General features: G+C 48.6%; 1 protein-coding gene across 4 annotated transcripts in view; it reads left to right on the forward strand.

Moving 5' to 3' along the window:
- Window positions 1-22973, forward strand: part of LOC140395504 (receptor tyrosine-protein kinase erbB-4-like) — a 1530197-nt gene that overhangs the window by 1471419 nt on the left and 35805 nt on the right. For 3 of the 4 annotated variants that reach the window (XM_072483352.1, XM_072483369.1, XM_072483359.1), the window contains one exon: window positions 14870-14917. The exons of the other annotated variant lie outside the window; for it this stretch is intronic. In XM_072483352.1, the coding sequence (XP_072339453.1) occupies window positions 14870-14917 (48 nt within the window). The remainder of the gene's footprint in view (window positions 1-14869; window positions 14918-22973) is intronic. 4 annotated transcript variants of the gene reach the window in all.

Below are 22973 nucleotides of genomic sequence, written 5' to 3' on the forward strand. Positions count from 1 at the left end.
TGGGCTGTCTTATTGGCAGCAGTTCCGACACAGCCTGAAATCCTCCATCTCTCGAGCGTTTCACAAATGTAATCATCGTCAAACTGAGTCTCTTATATTGAAGGGGCACGTCTTCACCACAGAGGGTACAAGCCAATTATCCCTGCAGATTGGCAGGATGATAATTACAGTGTTGAAGGAAACAGCTCACACTGCATTCGGATGTAGTTCAATGTCTAATTTCCTACCGTATTTTAATGTGCGTTTTAATAAGGTCAGGGACTGAGATGGGTAATGTGACATTCCCTGTATTTAAAACTTATACAAGTCATCTCTTTAAGTTTTATTTTACATTTTGTTAAAAAAATTATGCAAATCTCCTGTCCTACACACACTTCCTGTTCCTTACATCCTCCCAGTGTTGGGAGCACATTTAATCATGCCATCACCTGCCTGAAAGAAAGAACGACTTGTATTTATAGAGCACCATTCATAACCTCAGGACATCCCAAGGCACTTTAGAGCCAATTAAATATTGTCACTATTGTTCTGCAGGCAATACGGCAGGCAATTTCCAGTGTTGGGTCCTGTAAACAATCACAAATAATGACCAGGTTTTAGTGATGTGAGTTGAGGGATAAATACTAGCCAGGCCACTGGGGATACGACTTTGCTGTTCTTTGAAATCATACCACAGAATCTGTTCGTGTTTTATCCAAAAGTCAACGGCCAGGATTTTCCAGCCTTTCCCACTGGCAGGATGTTCCAATACACCCAGAGGTTCCAAGCCTCCCCCACACCATGCGGTGGGTCCCCTGGCAGGCGAGCAACACAATTGGCTGTTTCTGCAGGACCGGAAGATCCCGCCGGTGGCCAATGGCGAGCCCCCTCCGCCACCGGAAACCCGTCCGGGGGGAGAGAGAGAATCCTGGCCAATATCTCTAATAAAACAGCTCTCCCTCAATACTATCCTCAACTGTCAGCCTAGATCTTGTACTTCAACCTCTAATCTGGCACTTGAACCCAGGGCCATCAGAACCAGTATTGTCACTGAGCTACACCTGATACTCTCCCAGGAAATCAAAACTGTGGAACATCCTCCCTCTCTCAGTTCCTTCTAATTAATTATAGGGGCCAAAATTCTCCGGCCATTGGGATTCCCTTTTCCTGCTGGCAGAGCACCCCCGCCCGCAGGTTTCCCGGTGGCATGAGGTGGCTTCAATGGGAAATCCCATTGCCAAACGGTGGGAAGAGAGAATCCCGCCGCCAGCAAACGGCTCGCCGGCAGGAACCATGTGGCAGGGGGACCGGAGAATCCCGTCCAGGATGTGCTTGTCGCTGGCTAGGCCAACATTGTTTCCCATGCCTAATTGTCCTTGAGAAGCTGGTGCTCGTGAGCAGCCTTCTTGAATCACTGCAATCCATGCTGTTAGTAAGAGCGTTTCAGGATTTTGAACCAGCGACACTGAAAGAACAGTGATATCGTTCAAAATGTGGGTGGCTTGTCAGGAAATTGCAAATGCTGGTGTTCCCATGCATCCGCTGCCTTTGTAATTCTACCTGGTAGAAGTCGCGGGTTTGTTGTGCTGTTGGGGGACTCTTGGCGACTTGCTGCCGTGCATCTTGTAGATGGTACACACTGTGCATCGGTGGTGGGGGGAGAAAGGATGTTGAAGAAGGTGGATGTAGTACCAGCACCAGTAACAGTCAAGCAGGCTGCTCTGTCCTGGATGGTGTCGGGCTTCTTGAGAGTATTGTTGGAGGTAAGTTACTCGCCAGGGAATTTCCAGCCTCTGACCTGCTCTTGTAGCCACAGTATTTATATGGCTGCTCCAGTTCTAGTTTGGTGTCTGGTAAATGGTGACCCTAGGTTATTGATAGTGGGGTTTCAGTGATGGTGATGCCATTGAATGTAATGGGAAGATGGTTAGATTTTCTCTTGTTGGAGATGGTCATTGCCTTGCACTCGTTTGCTGCAAATGTTATTTACCAGTGATCAGTTCTAGCCTGAATGTCATCCAGGTCTTGCTGCTTATGGGCATAGATTACTTCAGTACCTGAGAAGTCGCAAATGATGCTGAACATTGTGCAATCATCGGCGAACATTCCCACTTCTAATTTTATGATGGAGGGAAGGTCATTAATAAAGCATGGTTGGGCCTTGGGAACTATGCTGAGGGGCAGTGATGTCCTGGAACTAACATGATTGACCTCCAACCACCACAACCATCTTCCTTGTGCCAGGTATGACTCCAGCCAGTGGAAAGAGTTCCCCCTGATTCCTATTGATTCCAGTTTAGCTAGGTCTCCTTGATGTCATACTCAGTCAAATGCTGCCTTGATATCAAGGGCAGTCACTCTTACCTCACGTCTGGAGTTCAGCTCGTTTGTCCATGTTTGAACCAAGACTGTTGAGGTTAGGAGCTGAATGACCCTTTCGGAACCCAAACTGAGCCTCCATGAGCAGGTGTAGGACCTCCACCCCACACAATGAAGGAGCTGCTGGACAATCGGATTAGCTGCAGCTCCATCAATTAGGGCATCACCAAGAGTATGTTAGTGGGCTCTGCTGGAACTGCAAGAGAAGGAGGAAAAAGGCCCCTGGACCAGGGAAATGGGTACATCTGGCGATCATGGGCAGAGCGTGGAGCAGGGGTTTGGGGTGAGGCTTGGGTAAGACTGCAAGCTGATAGGAAGAAGGGGGAAGGGTTCTAACCTGAGGTGGGGGTACCCTCCCAATCAGCAAAGGGAAGCCCTTGAAGATAGAATCCCTCCCCCCAGCCTTTCCCATCCTTTCAAGAGATTATTTTAAAAATCAGGCTGCTGACTCCTGTTTGACTGACCACACTAAGTATTTTATCGTACGGGAAGCCTATTATCAGAATCAGTTGGCTTGGTAACAAGCCTAGTTGACTATTGATTACCCATTTAAATTTAGTAGGTTGGCTGCCGATTTCAGCACCCCACCCCACCCTGCATATTATGGGAGTGAGTTGGGGAGGGGGGGGTGGGGGGTTTGGGTGGGCACGTTCCTATGTGCCCTCTACTGGAAACACACCAAGTGGGGGCATGTAAAATACAGCCCTGTGATTCTGGGAAACTCAGGAAGAGGTCTTTTTCCAACTTCTCGAAATTCTCACTACTTCCTGATTTGTGCAGAGATTTCTTGTCAACCTTACAACCTGGGTGATATGTTGCACCACCAGAGAGACAAAACCTTGTGGAAAAAAAGTAAGGGACAATCTAACCTGTGGGTCCATGAGAGTGGGGGTGCAGGAAGCAGGGCGGTGTTGCCAGGGTCCTGCGAGATTTGAGAATGTGGCCATAGGCGGAGAGTGGTTACTACGCATGCACGAGATTTAGTAGAAAAACACCAATATTCCACATGGGACAGTAGCCTCAAACATGGGACAATCCCATAAAATATGGGATGATTGTTCACCCTGTGTACCACAGACATAGGACGTTCTGCTCGGCTTGTCAAAAATAGCACAGAGTCTCCCACGTGGACCATGGAGAAACCAGTGTTGATCTCCCTGTAGGACTTGTGGAGTACGAGCTTCCCAGTCAAGGGCATTCAGCTTCTGATCTTCGGGTAAGTGTTCTCCAAGGCGGCCTTCAGGACGCGCGACAACGCAGAATCGCCGAGCAGAAACTTATAGCCAAGTTCCGCACACATGAGTACGGCCTCAATCGGGACCTTGGATTCATGTCGCATTACATTCACCCCCCACCATCTGGCCTGGGCTTGTGAAATCCTACCAACTGTCCTGGCTTGAGACAATTCACACCTTTTTAACCTGTGATTATCCCTCTCTCCAATTGCTCCATCTGGATCTATAGACGTAATTACCTGCAAAGATTTGCATTCAAAGTATCGTATTGCATCTTTGATTTTGTCTATATATATGTTTCTGAAGCCCACCTTCTCATTCACCTGAGGAAGGAGCAGTGCTCCGAAAGCTAGTGATTTGAAACAAACCTGTTGGACTTTAACCTGGTGCTGTAAGACTTCTTACGAGGGAGAGAGGAGGTAGGACATGTTCCCAGAGACGTGACTGCGGGCTGCCAGTCCTGCCACTAGCAGGGCTAGCTGGGAGTGTAGGGGGCGGGGGGGATAGGGCATCCGCCAGGGCCACGGTCGGGATGTAGTTGGTGGCGGCCAGGGGATGAGCCATGAGGATGGAGTGACCCCCCCCCCCCGCACCACACACACACATGACCAGAGTGTCCAGGCATGGACCGCCATTGCCGCGGTCTGCAAGGCAGCCACCTTTCTGTGCACCCCTCTGATCCCCCATCACGGCTGTGGTTGCGAAGAGTGACACCGGCCTTTTGGGTACACCCGCACTCCACCCCCACCCTCAAAGCATATATATTCCTGTCTGGATTCTTCCAACGGTTAATGTATCATTCATTGATAAGTTTACCAGTTTCCATAGTCCTTTTCCTTTGAGACGGTGGAAGCGGCGGAGGTGTTTGCTAAGGCAGAAGGGTTGTGGCAGAATTGAGAAATGGGACTGAGAGCTGGTCTTGTACTGAGGGTAGGGGGCTGGTAGGAGAGTATGTAACTGTATGTAGCTTTATCTTCACGGCATGTTGTTGTATGTACTAAAATGAGTCGGCACTGTCTATTTGGACAAGGTAGGAGTTGGGACTTTCCTTTGCAATGATGGTTCTTTGGGGCTTGTGTGTTTATGCTGGGGTTGTATGTTAAAGGGGATTTCTTTGTTTTCCTGGGACCGGGCAAGGGGGGAGTAGACCGGGGCAGGGGCCTCCACACTGGCTGGTTTAAGCCGGCCAGTGAACGGGAGTGAGGTGGGGGGAGGGGCTGTGACCATCAGAGCCTGGTAGAACAGGTTTCGATGAGCCTAGCTGGGGTTAAAAGTTGGGGGAAGGGACCTTTTACTGGGTGAGGTGTTTTCGAGAGGAAGTGGAGGGGAGGAGTCTGGGGGGTGGGGGGGGTGGGGAGGGGGGGGTGGTTTACAATTCAGGGGTGTCATTCATTGTATACTTTCAGGGATTGGAGGGCCTTGAATATTAGCGGGGGGACGGGGGGTGGGTTGGGGTGGGGGGGGGGGTGGGGACTGTATATGTTAATGGTGACCATGGGCAATTCCTGATTCCTTTTCTGGCTTTTAAAAAATGTGATGCTTATATCGTCATGCGGGCTGTTGTGTGGGGGTTGGTGGGAGGAGAGGATCGTTGTTATTAATAAGGGGTTTGACATTGTATCCGTTACTGGTTATTGTTTATTGGTGGGGGTAAATTTTGAAGAAAATGTGAAAAAGGAGAATAAAAACATTGATAAAAAAAGAAAAGGAAGGACTGTAGGAAAAGCGATAATCAGCCATGGATATCTAAGGAAATAAAGGAGGATGTCAAATTGAAAGAAAAGGCATACAAAGTGGCAAAGATTGATGGGAAACTAGAGGATTGGGAAATCTTTAACCGTCAACAGAAAACCACGAAAAAAGCTATAAAGTAAAGTAAGATAGAATATCAGAGTAAACTAACTCAGAATATAAAAACAGCTAGCCAAAATTATTATAAAGATATAAAACGAAAAATAGTAGCTAAGGTAAACATTGGTCCTTTAGAGGATGAGAAGGGACATTTAACAATGGGAAATGAGGAAATGGCTGAGGAACTGAACAGGTATTTTGTGTCGGTCTTCACAGTGGAAGACACAAATAACATGCTAATAACTGTTGGCAATGACTCTATGGCAGATGAGGACCTATTCATGATCATTATCACTAAGGAGGTAATGTTGGAAAAGCTAATGGGGCTAAAGGTAGACAAGTCTCCTGGCCCTGATGGAAAGCATCCCAGGGTACTAAAAGAGGCGGCGGGGGAAATAGCAAATGTACTTGTGGTAATTTACCAAACTTCGCTGGACTCTGGGCAGTTCCGACAGATTGGAAAACCGCAACTGTGAAGCCACTGCTTAAAGAAGGAGGTAGAGAAAAGGCAGGGGTAGCTTAACTTCTGCAGTGGGGAAAATTCTTGAATCTATCATTAAGGAAGAAATAGCGAGACATCATGATAGAAATTGCCCTATTGGGCAGAAGCAACATGGGTTCATGAAAGGCAGGTCAGATTTGATTAATTTAGTGGAATTCTTTGAGGACATTACGGGCGGGGTGGACAACGAGGAACTGGTGGATGTGGTGTATCTGGATTTCCAGCAGGCCTTCGACAAGGTGCTGCATAAAAGGCTGCTGCATGAGATAAAGTGCATGGCGTACGGGTAATGTATTAGCATGGATAGAGGATTGGTTAACCGACAGAAAGCAAAGAGTGGGGATTAATCGGTGTTTTTCTGGTTGGTAATTAATGGCTAGTGGTGTGCTGCAGGTATCAGTGTTGGGTCCACAATTGGTTACAAGTTACATAGATGATCTGGAGTTGGGGACCAAATGTAATGTGTCAAAGTTCACAGATGACACTAAGATGAGTGGTAGAGCCAAGTGTGCAGAGGACACTGAAAGTCTGCAGAGGGATATTATAATTTCAGTGAGTAGGCAAGGGTCTGGCAGATGGCGTTCAATGTTGATAAATGTGAGATCATCCATTTTGGTAGGAATAACAGCAAAATGGATTATTATTTAAATGGTAAAATATTGCAGCATGCTGCTGTGCAGAGGGACCTGGGTGTCCTTGTGCATGAATCACAAAAAGTTGTTTTACAGGTGCAGCAAGTAATTAAGAAGGCAAATGGAATTTTGTCCTTCATTGCTAGAGGGATGGAGTTTAAAAGCAGGGAAGTTATGTTGCAGCTGTATATGGTATTAGTGAGGCCACACCTGGAGTACTGTGTACAGTTTTGGTCTCCTTACTTGAGAAAGGACGTACTGGCACTGGAGGTTGTGCAGAGGAGATTCACTAGGTTGATTCTGGAGTTGAGAGGATTAGCTTATGAGGAGAGACTAAGTAGACTGGGATTATACTCATTGGAATTTAGAAGAATGAGGAAAGATCTTATAAAAGCATATAACATTATGAAGGGGATCGATAGGATAGAAGCAGGGAGGTTGTTTCCACAGGTGGTTGAAACTAGAACTGGGGGCATAGCCTCAAATTAAGGGGGAGCAGAATTAGGATTGAGTTGAGGAGGAACTTCTTCACCCAAAGGGTTGTAAACCTGTGGAATTCTCTGCCCAGTGAAGCAGTTGAGACTACCTCGTTAAATGTTTTACAGCAAAGGTAGATAGATTTTTGAACAGTAAATGAATAAAAGGTTACGGGGAGCAGGCAGGTAAATGGGGCTGAGTCCACAAAAAGATCAGCCGTGATCTTATTGAATGGTAGAGCAGGTTCGATGGGCCAGGATGACTCCTGCTCCTAGTTCTTATGTTCTTATGAGTGATCATTTGCTCCCCTAACTGTCCAAGAGAAAGAGAAGAGCAGTTATGTAGGCAAATTTCAGAGAAGTCTAAAAGTAATACGGTAGTGTTAGTTGGGGATTTCAATTTCCTCAATATTAACTGGGGAAGTCAACGTATAAAAGGTTTAGAGGAAATGGAATTCTTAAAATGCATCCAGGAGAACCTTTTAAGCCAGTACGTAGAAGGACCGAAAGGAGAGGGCACGTTCATGGACTTAACTTTCAGTATTGAAGCTGGACAAGTGGTTGAAATATCAGTGGAAGAACATTTTGCAGATAGTGATCATAACTCAGTTATGTTCCAGATTGTTATGGAAAAGGACAAGGATGGGCCTGAAATCAAAGTTCTTAACTGGGGGAAGGCTGATTTTAATAAGATCAGATATGATTTGGCCAGAGTGGACTGGAAGCGCACACTTTTAGGTAAATTTGTGGCACAACAGTGGGGAGCATTCAAGAAGGGCATTGGGGGCACCACCCACTCCAGACCGAACATTTGTAAATAAGAACTAAATAAGAACAACTTGGCACGATGTAACATTTGTATCACTACGCTACCCCAGCAGGATTGATGAACCAGCGAACAAAGAACACACACCAGATAGCAAGAAGTAGGGTGCGGTTCAGTTCTGTGCCTCCTTGTTCCCTCCTTCCCTCCCCCTTTTTGGTGGTGTCTCTGATCCCTCTGTGGGGCCCACCCTCCCCCTGCCCTTTTGGCTGCTGGCTACAAACAGGTCCTGGAACAGGTTGGTGAATGGCCTCCACATCTTGTAGAAGCCCTCTTCCGACCTCCAGATGGTCAGTTTGATTTTCTCCATTTGGACAGGTCAGCCAGCCAGTCTGCAGCTTTGGGTGGTGCTACCGATCGCCAACCTAGCAGGATTCTTCGGCGGCCGATTAAGGAAGCAAAGGCTGGGGGATCGGCCCTCCTCCCCATAAAGAGTTCTAGCTGTTCTGATACCCCGAAGACTGCCACTTTCGGGCATGGCTCTACCCTCATCCCCACAACCTTGGACATCGCCTCAAAGAAGGCTGTCCAGAACCCGATCAGTCTGGGATATGCCCAGAACAGTTGGGTGTGGTTGGCCTGGCCTCACTAGGACCATTCGGATATGTCCTCCACCTCCGGGAAGAACCTGCTCATTCAGGTTCTGGTTAGGTGTGTTCTATGGACCACTGTAAGCTGCATTAGGCTTAGCCTTGCACAAGTGAAGGAGGAATTGACCAGAAACTGGTCAGATTCCATTTGTGAATCTGTGTCCAGTCGTGGACAATTTGAATCCCCAGGTAGCAGAATTTGTTTAAAAGTCCCTCCAGCTCTACCCCTCTTCCTTGCAGCCTCACAGGAAGATTTCACTTTTGCTGAGGTTGAGTTTATAGCCCGTGAAGGCTTCAAACTCATTCATGTGCGCCATAATTCCCTCCGTGCTGCTTTGTGGATCTGCGACGTAGAGGAACAGATCATCTGCATAGAGCAAGACTCTGCGCTCTCTGTCTCCCCTCCGGATCCCCTTCCAATTCTTTGCCACTCTGAGGGCGATCACTCGTGGCTCGATTGCCAGGCCGAACAGCAGCGGGGGCAGCGGGCATCCTGCCTTGTGTCTCTGTGCAGTTGGAAGTACTTAGAGCTGCTGGTGTTTTGTCCCCACGCTCACCATGGGAACGCTGTGCAGGAGTTTCACCCAGGCGGTGATCCCCGCTCCATGCCTGAACTGCTCCAGTGCCTTATGAGGTACTTCCATTTGATTCTGTTGAAACCCTTTCTGTGTCCAGGGGGATGGTCACCTCACGTTTCCTCTCATTGGAGTCATTATCACGTTCAGCAGGAGCCTCATGTTCGACGTTAGCTGTCTACCCATAATAAAGCCCATCTGGTCTTCTGCAACCACCTCTGGTATGCAGTGCTCCAGTTGCCTGGCTAGGATTTTGACCAGTACTTTTGCATCTACATTGACCAGCGAAATGCGTCTGTAGGACCTGCATTCTGTTGGGTCTTTTTCCTTCTTGGGTACCAGTCAGATTCAGCCTTGTTCTAGCGGAGGCAGCACCAGAGAGTCCGTGAGCATTTCCCAAAGGTGTGGGGCCAGTGCCATCGCAAATTCTTTCTAGAAGTCAACCCGGAATCCATCAGGTCCCGACGCCTTCTCTGCTTGCATGGAGCTAGTTCGCTGGGAATCCGTCTGGTCCCGACGTCTTCCCCGCCTCCATGGAATTAATATTCTCCATGACTTCTCACAGTTCTAATGGTGCTTCCAATCCCCGCTTCCTGCTCTTCCCTGCGACTGGAATGTCCAGTCCATCGAGGAACTGCTTCATCCTCGAGTCGCCTTGGAGGGGCTTGGAGGTGCACAGCCCCCGGTAGAGGACCTCGAATGTGTCGTACTTTTCTGGCTCGGCTATTAGTTTGTTTCTGCTGTCTCTAATCTGTGCTATTTCCCTTGTGGCTGCCTGCTTTCTCAGCTGGTGAGCCAGCAGGAGGCTGGCTTTGTCTCCGTGTTCATACAGGGTTCCCTGGGCGCGATTCTCCACTTCCACGCCGGTTGGGAGAATCGCCTGGGCCGCCACAATTTCCGGGGCCGCCGGTCCGACGTCCTCCCGCGATTCTCCCAAGCGGCAGGAACGGCCCGGTTGAGTTTTGCAGGCCGGAGAATCACCGGAGACACCCAAAATGGCGATTCTCCGGCACCCCCGCTATTCTGAGGCCCGGATGGGCCGAGTGGCCCGGCCAAAACGGCGGGATCCCCCCGGCGCCGTCCACACTTGGTCACTGCAGTCGTGGGCGGTGCGTGAACGCTGGGGGGGCGGCCTGTGGGGGGGCAAGGGAAGATCCTGCACCGGGCTTAACCTGGAATGTGGGGTGGCCCGCGATCGGTGCCCACCGATCGTCGGGCCGTCCTCTCTGAAGGAGGACCTCCTTCCTTCCGCGGCCCCGCAAGATCCGTCCCCCATCTTCTTGCAGGACGGACTTAGAGAGGACGGCACCCACGCATACGCGGGTTGGCGCCTGCCAACCCACGCATGAGCGGATGACGTCCATTATGTGGCGCCGGCCGCGTCATCTATGCGGCGCCACTTTTACGTGGGCGACAAGGCCTGGCGCGTGTAGGTGACGCGGCCCCGATACTGGCCCATTGTCAGGGCCTGAATCGGTCGGGACCGGGGCCGTTCCGCGCCGTCGTGAACCTCACGGCGTTCACGACGGCGCGGCCACTTCGGCGTGGGAGTGGAGGATCCCGCCCCCTATGCCTGGCGGAGTTGGTGCGTTGCTTTCCTCATAGAGGGCAGGTCAAAGTTAATTTGTAGCTTTTTCCTTTCCACCAGGAGCTCTACGGTCAGGGCCTCGGAGTATCGGCGGTTTACTTCCAGTATGGAATCGACTTGCCGTTGCCTAGCCACCCTCTCTTCCGTCTCTTCGTGCTTTGTAGGCAATAATTTCACCCCTGATCACAGCCTTCAGCACCACCCAATTCGTGGAGGGTGAGACCTCCCCATTTCGGTTGTTGGTAATATACGCATCTATGATGTGTGATATTTTTTCGCAAAAAGCCTTGTCGGCAAGCAAGGCTGTGTCCAACCTCCATTGTGGCGGGGGGAGGGGGGAGGGAGCGCGTTGGGCACGGCCCGTCTCCAACCTCACGTCCATGTACTGTGGAGCATGGTCGGTAATAGGTGGGGTTTTCTGACTGGGGCAGACACGGTAAGCTGAAGGGCCTTTTCTGCACTGTCAGATTCTGTGACTCTGTCCACATAGATATTTTCTTTCATGTCTTCTGAGTATGACAATATACAATCTGCATGATTACTCACACCATGCCAGTCTCTACTATCAATGGCATGATGCCAGTGTATACTTTTATCCATATCATTTCAGTCTTTACCATACCAGTCCATATCATCATGAAAAATGAAATGAGAATCGCTTATTGTCACAAGTAGGCTTCAGTGAAGTTACTGTGAAAAGCCCCTAGTCGCCACATACCGGCGCCTGTTCGGGGAGGCTGGTACGGGAATTGAACCGTGCTGCTGGCATTCCTTGGTCTTCATGCCATTCCAGCCACGTATACAAAGAAAACAGCAATCTGTCACCACACACATCCCCCATTCCTCTCCCAACCCATCTCAGTCACGATGAATTCACAAAAAAGTAACAATGTAAAATCATGGAATGGCTACAGGACAGAAGGAGGCCATCCGGCCTGTCGTATCTGTGCAAACTCTGCGTAAGAGCTATTCAGCTAGTCCTGCTGCCTGTAACCTTGCAGCTTGTTTCTGTTCTGATAATTGTAAAATTCACTTCAGAAAGCCAAAGTTGAACCTGCCTCATGCACGCTTTCAGTCAGTGCATTGCAGATTCTAACCATTTGCTGCATAGAAAAGCACCTTAAATTGATGTCCTCTGGTTCTCGACCTTCTGCCAATGGGAGGAGTCTCTCCCTATCTACTTGGCAGCTCACGGCTTTGAACTCCTCTATCAAATCTCTTCTCAACCTTCCCTTCCCTAAGGAGAACAGCCCCAACTTGTCAAATCTATCCATGTAGCTGAAGATTTATTGGTGTGTGGGCACCGATAACAAGGCCAGCATTTGTTAGCCATCCCTAATTGCCCTTGAAATGAGTGGGCACTTAAAGAGTCAACCACATTGCTTCGGAGCTGGAGTCACATATAGGCCAGACCAGGTAAGGATACAGATTTCCTTTCCTGGTGGATTTTCTTTACAACAAACAATGATAGTTTTCATGGTCGCAATGACTGAGGCTAGCTTTCACCTCCAGATTTATTAATGGAGTTTCGACCATGTCCCCGGAGCATGAGCTGGGCCTCTGGATTATTAGACCAGTGACAGTACCACTACACTGCCGTCCCCACCATGATGTTTGATGCTTTGTCAAATCACATCATTGGCCGTTGCCAACAGATTTAAATGCATAAGTGGTTGAAACACCTTTAAGTTTCTGTTCATTGAGTTACTGGCCCGAATTCTCAGCACACCCCACCCACAGGTTTACCGGCAGCTTGGGGTGGCTTCAATGGGAAATCCCATTGACAAGCGGAGGGAGGATAGAATCTCGCCACCAGCGAACAGCATGCCACTGAGAAACACGCGGCTGGAGGACCGGAGAACCCAGCCCACTGTCTCCATAACCTCAGAACTGTGCTGTGTGCTAAAGATGGAATCCAGCCTGGAATAGAGAGATGACATGACTGCCTTAGGAAAAGTCCATTAAAAAAATATCCAAAAAAGAAAAGCTGATGTACACAATTTGGATTTATTTCATATTTTATTTACACAACGCATTGAAATTACTTCTGCTGCACATATCATCTAAATATCCTGATGTTGGTCCTTTGATGGCACAGCCAGTTTTTTCCAGTGAGTAGCTGAGTCGAACAGATCAGAAAACTGGTTGGTTGGATTCCAGGGGCGAGATTCTCTGACCTCCCGCCGGGTCGGAGAATCGCCGGGGGCTGGCGTGAATCTCGCCCCCACCGGTTGCCGAATTCTCCACCACCGGATATTCGGCGGGGGCGGGAATCGCGCCAGTTGGCGGGCCCCTCCCCCGCGATTCTTCGGCCGGATGGGCCGAAGTCCCGCCGCTAAAATGCCTGTCCCGCCGGCGTAGATTAAACCACCTACCTTACCGGCGGGGCAAGGCGGCGCAGGCGGGCTCCGGGGGTCCTGGGGGGGGCGCGGGGCGATCTGGCCCCGGGGGGTGCCCCCACGGTGGCCTGGCCCGCGATCGGGGCCCACCGATCCGCGGGCGGGCCTGTGCCGTGGGGGCACTCTTTCCCTTCCGCCTTCACCACGGTCTCCACCATGGCGGAGGTGGAAGAGACTCCCCCCAATGCGCATGCGCGGGAATGCCGTCAGCGTCCGCTAACGCTCCCGCGCATGCGCCGCCCGGAGATGTCATTTCCGCGCCAGCTGGCGGGACACCAAAGGCCTTTTCCGCCAGCTGGCGGGGCGGAAATTCGTCCGGCGCCGGCCTCGCCCCTTAATGTTGCGGCTCGGCCCCCAAAGATGCGGAGCATTCCGCACCTTTGGGGCGGCGCGATGCCCGACTGATTTGCGCCATTTTGGGCGCCAGTCGGCGGACATCGCGCCGATACCGGAGAATTTCGCCCCTGATCTGTGTTCAGTAAACTGATCTCATCCAGGGAAGCAGCAGTGTGTTACAGTTGATCACAATAAAACAAATATCAGCAAGAGTTCCTCGATTACTGTCTAACAATAATCTCTGGTGAAAGTGCATATGCGTGGATCTTAGACTCAGCTGTGAAGATCCAGTGATTGAATAAGCACTTTAACAGAAGGGCAGCACAGTGGTGCAGTGGTTAGCACTGCTGCCTCACGGCGCCAAGATCCCAGGTTCGATTCTGGTTCTGGATCACTGTCCATGTGGAGTTTGTACATTCTCCCCGTGTTTGCATGGGTTTCGCCCCACAACCCAAAAGATGTGCAGGTAGGTGGATTGGCCACGCTAAATTACCCTTAAAAAAACACACTTTCACAGATAGTAAGAGTGGCCACTTTGAGGAGGCACAGGAGGTGCCAACTCCCAACAACATATTCATGGAGTAGGAGGAGGAAGTGAGGCAAATGGCATAAAAATAGTGATCATTCGTAATGGCAAGGGGGAAAATAATCTGTATTGATGGGAAAAGCTTCATTAGTGACATAAGCCATGTCGGACTGATTGTAAATGTGGTTGGGAACCAACTCATACCAGGCCTTGCCATAAACTCTTATGATTGACAAAATAGATATGTGAATGAGGAACTGCCCCATATCTGAGAGGTTGAATGCAATAGATAGAGCACCACAGGATTAAACAGACTGGGGAGAACCCATCTAAGGTTAGTACTTGAGGCCTCCTTGAATTTGCTACTTTCAGCTGGTGCTTTTGAAAGTATTACAGTTGATCAGTGTGTGCGTGCTTGTGACCATCAATGACACATGAGCGTGCATGTTTGTGAATGCAGTTCCCAGTGTATGCATACATGCTTGATTGTGTGTGTATTTGTGTGTGTGTGACTGTGCCTCTGCCTGTGTGGTCACATTTGTCTGTATATGTTGGAAATTGACAGAATTTGCCTTGCCTTCACTGGCTGTATTCATGGCTGAAGATTGGTCAGGGTCATGAGGATGGGTGCTTGCCACACCACACCACAAGAAGTGGAGGCAGAAAGTTGGGAAGAAAAATCTGTAAGGAATTGGTTCACAATCATATATTAGTTGAACATGAAGTTTGGTAAATTTCAGATTCGAAACAGCTAAAATGGGTGTTGACAGCAATCCCCTACAGAGCAACTTAGCTGGTGTAACTGAAAGACCATTTGTTCATTTCATTAACTTAGTGAGTGCATTGAATTTCATAACCTTTGTTCCACTTTGCAGAGACATTGCATTTTTTTTTCTTTGATGTTCGTTTTCATTCATTGAATCCATTGTGCCATTCTTGTAGCCACTCATATAATCATCATTCCATTCTTCCCACCAGAGCCAGACAGGACACAGCCCTCCTCCCGCCTACACTCCCATGTCAGGAGTAAGTATTGAACATCCTGTACCAGATAAACTCAAGTCAATAAGAGGTGTTCGAAGAAACCATTCAGAATCAGTAAGAGATACTCTTTCTTTATTACTTGTAGGAACTATAGATGAGCCCATTGCACTGGGAACTGTCCCACAGAACGTGGGCTGTCCCACACCATGAGCTTCCCAACCATGCCTGTCGACCTGCCACGTAAGGTGCTGAGTGGAGTCAAAGCAAATTTCAATGAAGCAAACATTATTTAGGCGGTCGGTCATCTCACAGAGCTCTGAACAGCTGCTGTCGAGGTTTGCTGGAAGTTTCTAAAGGAGAAACCCCTGACCTCCTGCTCTAGCGCTGAAATGGTGCAGGGCACAGGGGTAGGGGTGAAAGGGAGGGGAGAATCTCTGGAACGGGGAGGAAGTGTAGTTATCAAAATAGTAAGGAATATCCAAAAAATGTGTACTGCTGGGGTAATTGTAATTCACGGTCCTCATAAAGCATTTTTAATTCAACTGGTTCTGAAGATAAATGGATTGAAAATAATTTGGAACCGAAAATTTTATTTTCTTAAATCATTGTTTCCTTATTTGTATGCATAATCATTTGATGGAATGAAATATAAACAGTGTATTGATGTCAACAGGACTGAATAGTACTGAATGTGCTGCATAGTCTTAGGCAATGTTATACAGCAGAGTGCAATATAGTACAGGGCAGTACAATGCAGTGCAGTACAACATGATATAATACTATGAAGTGCTGTCCAGTACTGTAGAGTGCCGTGTAGCTCAATACAGTATCTAAACCACATTGTACCTACCCTGGGAGTGTTTGATGGAACAGTGTAGAAGGACCTTTACATCAAACCGGTGCAGTACTGGATTTGGAAGTGTTTGGTGAGACATGAGAAGTTGGATTCCCAGCTACGTATCTCTCGGCAACGTGCCATTCACTGGCGGCGGTATTCTCTCATCCCACCGCTTGTCAATGGAATTTCCCGTTGAAGCCACCCCACACCGCCGGGAAACCCATGGGCTGCACTGCCTGCAGGAAAAGAGAATCCCAGTAGATTTGAAGTGCCCATTTCTACAATCAACAACACGGATTTCACAAAATAGGGCATTTGTGCTGGTATACTAAAGAATTTTTTTAAATAAAAGGCATGATAACATCCTTTTTGACCTTTTTGTATCTTGTATAATCATTCTCCATCCCATTGCATGGGCCCATGAGGGGAAAGATTTGAGAAAAGTTTGTGAGAAAATAGGGAGGGTATTCATAGGAGAAGTCCTATAATTTTCATCAACAGAAATCTTTCAAGATGGCAGACAAGTTGAGAACTCTGTTTGTTAAAAAAATCATTCCGGATCCTTGACTTAGAAGCATAGAGTACAAAATAATAACAATCATTATGAGTGCCACAAGTAGGTTTACATTAACACTGCAATGAAGTTACTGTGAAAATCCCCTAGTCACCACATTCCGGCGCCTGTTCGGGTACATAGAGGGAGAATTCAGAATGTCCAATTCACCTAACAAGCACGTCTTTCGGGACTTGTGGGAGGAAACCGGAGCACCCGGAGGAAACCCGAGGAGAACATGCAGACTCCGCACAGACAGTGACCCAAGCCGGGAATCGAACCTGGAACCATGGCGCCGTGAAGCAACAATGCTAACCACTGTGCTACCATGCCGCCCAAACCAAGGGAGGTCATAGTAAACCTTTATAGACATTGCTTGGACCTCAACTGAAATATTGGGCAAGATTTTAACTCCCTCAAATCCCATCACTTGCACAGATTTAAAATCGGGCCCATAGTGTCTAATTCTGTGCCCCCCACTTCAGGAAGGATGGCAAGGCACTGGGGAGAGTTCAGAAGAGATACACCAGAATATTACCAGGGATGAGAGAATTCAGTAATGTGAAAAAGCTAAGAAAACTGGGTGATTCTCCTCCGAGCAGAGAAGCTTAAGGAATGATTTATGGGGGGTTTTGACAGAATTGTAGCTACTTGTACCAGGGGATCTGCTGTCATGGTCTGACAGATGGACAAGGGCAAACTGTTTCCACTGAGCAGGAAGATCAGTATCCAGGTGATAGAGGATTATGATCATTGACAAAGATCCCAAGGAACCAATGAGGACATTTTGTTTCGCAACTTACGATCTGGAAGGCACAGCCTGCAAATGCAGGAGAAGCACGTTCAATCGTAACTTTCAAAAATGCAGTGGAGATGGAAAGGAAGGAAAAATATGCAGGACTACAGGAAAACAAGTGGTGAAGTGGGATTAATTGGATAGTTTTTTCGACAGGCCACCTTCTGCGCTCTATAATTCTACAACCTATACAAGATATTTGAAGGAAAAGAAATGATAATATACATTGGCAGAATCTTATAACCCCGCCGTATCGGGGGTGGGGCTGTAAAATGCAGCGAGCCATTCAAAAGTCCATTAACTTCAGCTAGACGAGAAAATCCCACCAGTGAAAGGAGAGGTCCCATAAAACTCCGCCCACAAGTTATTGCAAGGAAATGTATGATAATACAAAAAGTCTATTGGGATGAAAAGTACAATACTATGAAGGGATATTGGACAGACTGGTCCAGTAATGTATAACAACGACAGCTGATGCTCAGGAGGCCAGGATTGGAAGAGCACAGATATCTTGGAGGAATGTAGACTTTAAGGAGGTCACAGAGATAGAAATAAAAGAGGCCATGGAGGGATTTGAAAACAAGGAAGAAAACTGAAATGGTGGTAATGCTCAACTGAAGCCAATGCAGGTCAGCACAATCAGAAATGATGGGTGAATGGGTCTTGGTATAATTTAGGATGCAGCCAGCAGAGCGTCGGACAAGGTTGAGTTTATGGAGGGTGAAAGACAGGAGGCAGTCCAGAGCACTGGAATAATCAAGTCTGGAAGTAAGTAATGGATGAGGGTTTCCGCAGCATGTGAGCTGAGGCTGGGGTGTAGTCGGGCAATGTTATGGATGAAGAAGTAAAGAATCTTTGTGATGGAGAGAATATGTGATTGGAAGTTCATCTTGGGGTGGGGGTCAAACCCATTTGTCCACCAATAATGTTCAGGTCTGCATCCCTTCGACAAGGATGTTGGAAGGAAAACCTGATGGCACAGTAAAGGAAAAGAGGTCAGCAAATGAGATTTGTATTACGTTGATGCTACACTGGCCTAACAGTTCTTCAATAAAATGAACCAACAATATATTGTTTGACAGGGTAGTTTAAATAGATATCCAAAATCCAAATGAATGGACTGGTAGTTTCGCTTCAGGCAATTACTTCTGCCCAGCATGGTGTCACAATGAAATGAATGTTGAAGCATGTTTTATGCTGGTGTAGAACTGATTAAAGCCGAAGACCTGGAAAACACACTGGGACGTTCACAAATTGAAAATTGGTATACAACTACTGAGCTCATTCACCCTGGATGAGCTTTTAGCACACTGTCGATTGCCAAATGTGAGTTGTCAATACTCTTTAAATACATTAAATAGTCTTTTCATCGCCCCCAAAATACACAATTTTCATCAACTCAAGTTATCTTTGCTTCAGTGACAGAAAATGTGTGGTATACCTCTGGTAGTAATCCAACCCAATTCAATATTGTGTATCATGGTGTTAGGTTGACAAGCTCCAATTTGACTTGCACATTTAGGGGGCTTCCAAACAGGGGGTGCTTTATAAAAATATTTTTATTGATTTGTGTTTATTTATAACAACATTGCAAGGAATATCACACAAAAATAAAGAGAAATCTACAAAATGGGAATATGAAAGAAAAATAAACAGGCGTGCATACAAAGGTAACATTTATACAGATATGGTGCCCCTAACTTTGTGCCCCCCAGTGATCGGCTACCACAAATGTACTGTATTAATTATATACCAGGGGCGTGTTTGGTGCTACCTGGATGTATCTTGGTGGTATTGTTGTAGTCGCACACATGTGCTTCCTTGCCATTGGTCCCCTCTGGCTCCTCTGCCCTGCTTATCCTGTATTCTTGTTGGTGTTTCCCACTTCCCCTTCCCATATCCTCCTCCCCCCCCTTCTCTTCTTCCATTATCTGTTTCAGTCCTTCCCTCCCAGCCTCCCCACCTTATTGTTTGCTGGTCACAAACAGGTCTTTGAACAAGCTGGTAATTTGCCTCCATGTGTTGTGGAAGCCTTCCTCCAATCCTCAGATAGTGAATTTTATTTTTTCCAATTTAAGGAATTCTGCTAAGTCGGACGGCCAGTCGCGGCCTTGAGTGGTGGTGCTAATCTCCAGCCGAGCAGGGGTCTCCAGCGGGCAATCAGGGAGGCAAAGGCTAGTGCGTCCACCCCTCTCCCCGTAAAGAGTTCTGGCTGTTCCGATACCCTGAAGACTTCCACTAGTGGGCACGGCTCTACCCTCACCCCCACAACTTTGGACATAGCCTCGAAAAAGGTGGTCCAGTACCCAACAGGTCTGGGACGGGACCAGAATACGTGGATGTGATTGCCCAGGTCTCCCTGGCATCCTTCACGTTTGTCCTCCACTTCCGGGAAGAACATGCTCATGCGTGTTCTAGTCAAGTGCGCTACCTTTAGCTGCGTTAGGCTCAGCCCTGTACATGAGGAGGTGGTGTTGCCCTATGCAATCCAGAATCCTTCCCCTATCTCTATGCCTAGCTCTTCCTCCCACTTTTGTCATCTAACGCTGACTGTACCTCCTCTAGCAGTCATCGTACATGTCAGCACAGTTACCGTCCCCTAGTTCGCCTGAGGTTAGGAGTCTACCTCAGTCGGGAGTGTCCTGGTAGCCGGGGGAACGTAGTGGTCTTCTTTGTGGAGGAAGTTCCTTATTTGCATATACCAGAGATGTTTCCTTTCTGGAGCGGTAGCTTGTCCGTTAGTTTCCCCAGGGATGCTACTCTGCTGTCTACGTATAGGTCCCCTACCATCAGTGCTCCTTCGTCCTGTCTCCACCTTTTAAAGGTTACGGGGTGAATCTATGGTTTTTTCAGATGGAGGCCATGGTGGACATTGCAACCAGATTGAAGTGTCTGAGTTCACAAAATACTACACTGCAGAAGAGGCCCTTTGGCCTATCGAGTTGATTCCATGGCCTCAGCATGGCCATTACCACTGGGCTTTCTGAGTACTTGGCTGGGGGAAATGGATATGGGGCCATGGCCAATGCTCAGAGGGATGTTCCCATGCAGGAGTTCTCCTCCCATCTTACCCATTCCACTCCCAGTTCATCGATTCACCCCCATACTCTTTCTGCGTTAGCTGTCCAGTGTTGAATAGGAGGTTCAGATGGGCCAGGCCCACCATATTACTCCTTCTTTGTACGACGCTCTTGTGGATTCTCGGGTTCTTCCCCCGCCCACACAAGCGTCATGATTAATTTGTCTACTTTGCTGAAGAAGGCCTTGGGGATGAAAATCGAAGGGATCTGAACAGGAAGAGGAATCTAAGCAACATGTTCATCTTGATTGTCTGCACTCTCCCTGCCTCCACCAGAGTCGATAGGTTCCACTTGTGCATCGTGTCCAGTTGTGGGCTTTTAGATCCCCAGATACCGGAATTTGGTTTGGGCCAGCTTGAATGGCAACTTCTCCAGCTCTGATTCCACCCTGCAGGTTCACGGGGCAGATTTCACTCTTGCTCACGTTGAGTTTGTGACTTGAGAAGCCTCCAAACTCCCTTAAGACTTCCACTATTCCTCCCATGCTGGCTAGGGGGTTCGAGACAGAGAGGTCATCCACATAGATTGAGACTCTATGCTTCCTGACTCCCCTCTGGATGCTTCTCCACCCCTTCGCTCATGTGAGGGCGAGAGCCAGCGGCTCAATTGCCAGGGCAAAAGTCAGCGGGATAATGGGCATCCCTGCTCGTGCCTCTGTGCGGCTGGACATATTCAGAGCTGGAGGTATTTGTCCGTACGCTCACCGTTGGAGCGCTGTGCAGTAGTTTCACCCATGAGGTGAACTCTGGCCCAAAGCCAAACCGTTCCAGTGCCTCTATGCGATACGTTCATTCGACTCTGTAGAAGGCCTCCTCTGCATCTAAAGAGTTGATCACTTCTGGTGTCTCCGCCCTGTCATAATATGCCCCCATGCACATCATGAGGTTAAAAACAGGCAGTGACAGACACCCAGGTTAGCCAATCAACATACAGGATAGAACACAACCAATCACCAGACAGAACACCAGAGGGGGGCTTCCAACTATAAAACACACGAGGCATCAGCACTCCACCTCTTTCCACTGGTGACAAGGGAGGTGGACAGCTCCCGGTAAAAGGGTCACAAAGGCCTCATTGACCTTACCTGCCGCTATGGCAAGCTTCCCATTCCAATCCTTTACCTGTGCTATCTCCCTCGTGGCTGACTCTTTTCTCAGCTGGTGAGCCAGCAGGCAGCTGACCTTGTCTCCATGTTCATTAAAGATCCCAGGGCCCGTGTCTGGTGGATATAGTGCACTGCTTTCCCGGTGGAGAGCAGGTCAAATTCCAATTGTAGTTTTTTCCTCTCCGCCAGTAGTAAGGGCCATGGAGTATCACCGATCTACCTCCAATATGGAGTTGATCAGCCATTTCCTATCTGCCCTCTCCTTCCTGTCCCTGAGTGTCCTGTATGCTATAATTTCCCCCCCTTATCACCACTTTCAGTGCCTCCCAGATTGTGACGGGCGAGACCTCCCCATTCTGATGCAGGACACGTACCCATCGATGGCTGGTGACATTTTCTCACAGAACGCCTGGTCAGCGAAGAGGGCTGTGTCCAGCCTCCATGGGGGGCTGTTGGGCCCAGCCCGTCTCCAACCTCACATCCACCTACTGTGGTGCGTGGTCGGAGATTACTATTGCGGAGGACTCTGCTTCTCCTCGCCCTAGAAACACCAATTTACCCACTACATAGAAGTCGATATGGGAGTATATTTTGTGAACTTGGGAGAAGAAGAAGAACTCCTTCTCCCTTGGGTGGTTGAACCTCCACGGGGCCACACCCCTGTCCATCTGCTCCATAAATTTCAATTCCTTTGTTTGCCACCACTGATTGTTTCCCTAATTTGGGGCTGGATTTGTTTATCCTTGGGTCCTGTATACAGTTGAAGTCTCCCCCATGATGCGTTAGTGGTAGTTTAGTTGGGGATTTCTGCCATGATTTTTTTGATGCCGTCTACCTCGTCCCTAGTTAGGGGCATATATATTCACAAGAAACACCGAGCCCCTTCCGGTACACCTGACCATTACATTTCATCCACCTCCCAGGGTCCATCACTGTATTCATCAGTGTAAACGTCATCTGTTTATGAAGCAGAATGGCTACCCCCTCACCTCGTACCAAAGCACGCTTGGTAGATTTGAATTATCTAGCTCTTTCTTACCTGCAGTCGGTCCCTCTCCCTCAGGTTTGTCTCCTGGAGGAAGGCTGTCGGTTGTCAAGCTTTTTAGATGGGCAAAGACTCTGGATCTTTTCACTGGGCTGTTGAGTCCCCTGTCGTTCCAGGTGACTACTCTGATGGGGGATTTCTGCTCCACCCCCACCCTTGTGGGTTCAGCCATACTTACCACATGGCCCTGCATGCCAGGATTTCCCTGTGTTTGTGGGCCAAGATGGCCAACGCTTTCTTCTTTGTTCCAGCTGTCCCCATGTGCAACATGTTATCAGTATTCTACCTTCCCCTACCTAATCCCCGATCCGCCCCCCCCAAGCCCCTCTACCTTACCATTCCCTCTTCTTTCATCCCATATCCCTGTTGCCAGCTCTCAACTTACCTACCCCCCTTTACCCTTTGCCTCCCCCCTTCTTCCGAGTTCATTGTTTTGCACCCCCCCCCCTTCTAAAAGGTGCTCTCTCCCTTTTGGGAACCGCACCACGGACCCCCCTCCTCTTACTTCCGTACACCAGCTTTCTCACCAGCGTGGTGGCTCCCCGCTCTGGGAGCAGCTCCCTCTGCTTTCAACCCATTTAGTTCTCCCCCTCCCCCTTCCATCTCGCTTCTGTATACCTCTGCTTTCTCCCGCCGCTTTCTTCGGGTCTCACAATATTGCCTCCTGGGTCTCCAGACTCT

The sequence above is a fragment of the Scyliorhinus torazame genome, chromosome 2 (assembly GCF_047496885.1).
Source record: "Scyliorhinus torazame isolate Kashiwa2021f chromosome 2, sScyTor2.1, whole genome shotgun sequence".
Taxonomy (NCBI): Eukaryota; Metazoa; Chordata; class Chondrichthyes; order Carcharhiniformes; family Scyliorhinidae; genus Scyliorhinus; species Scyliorhinus torazame.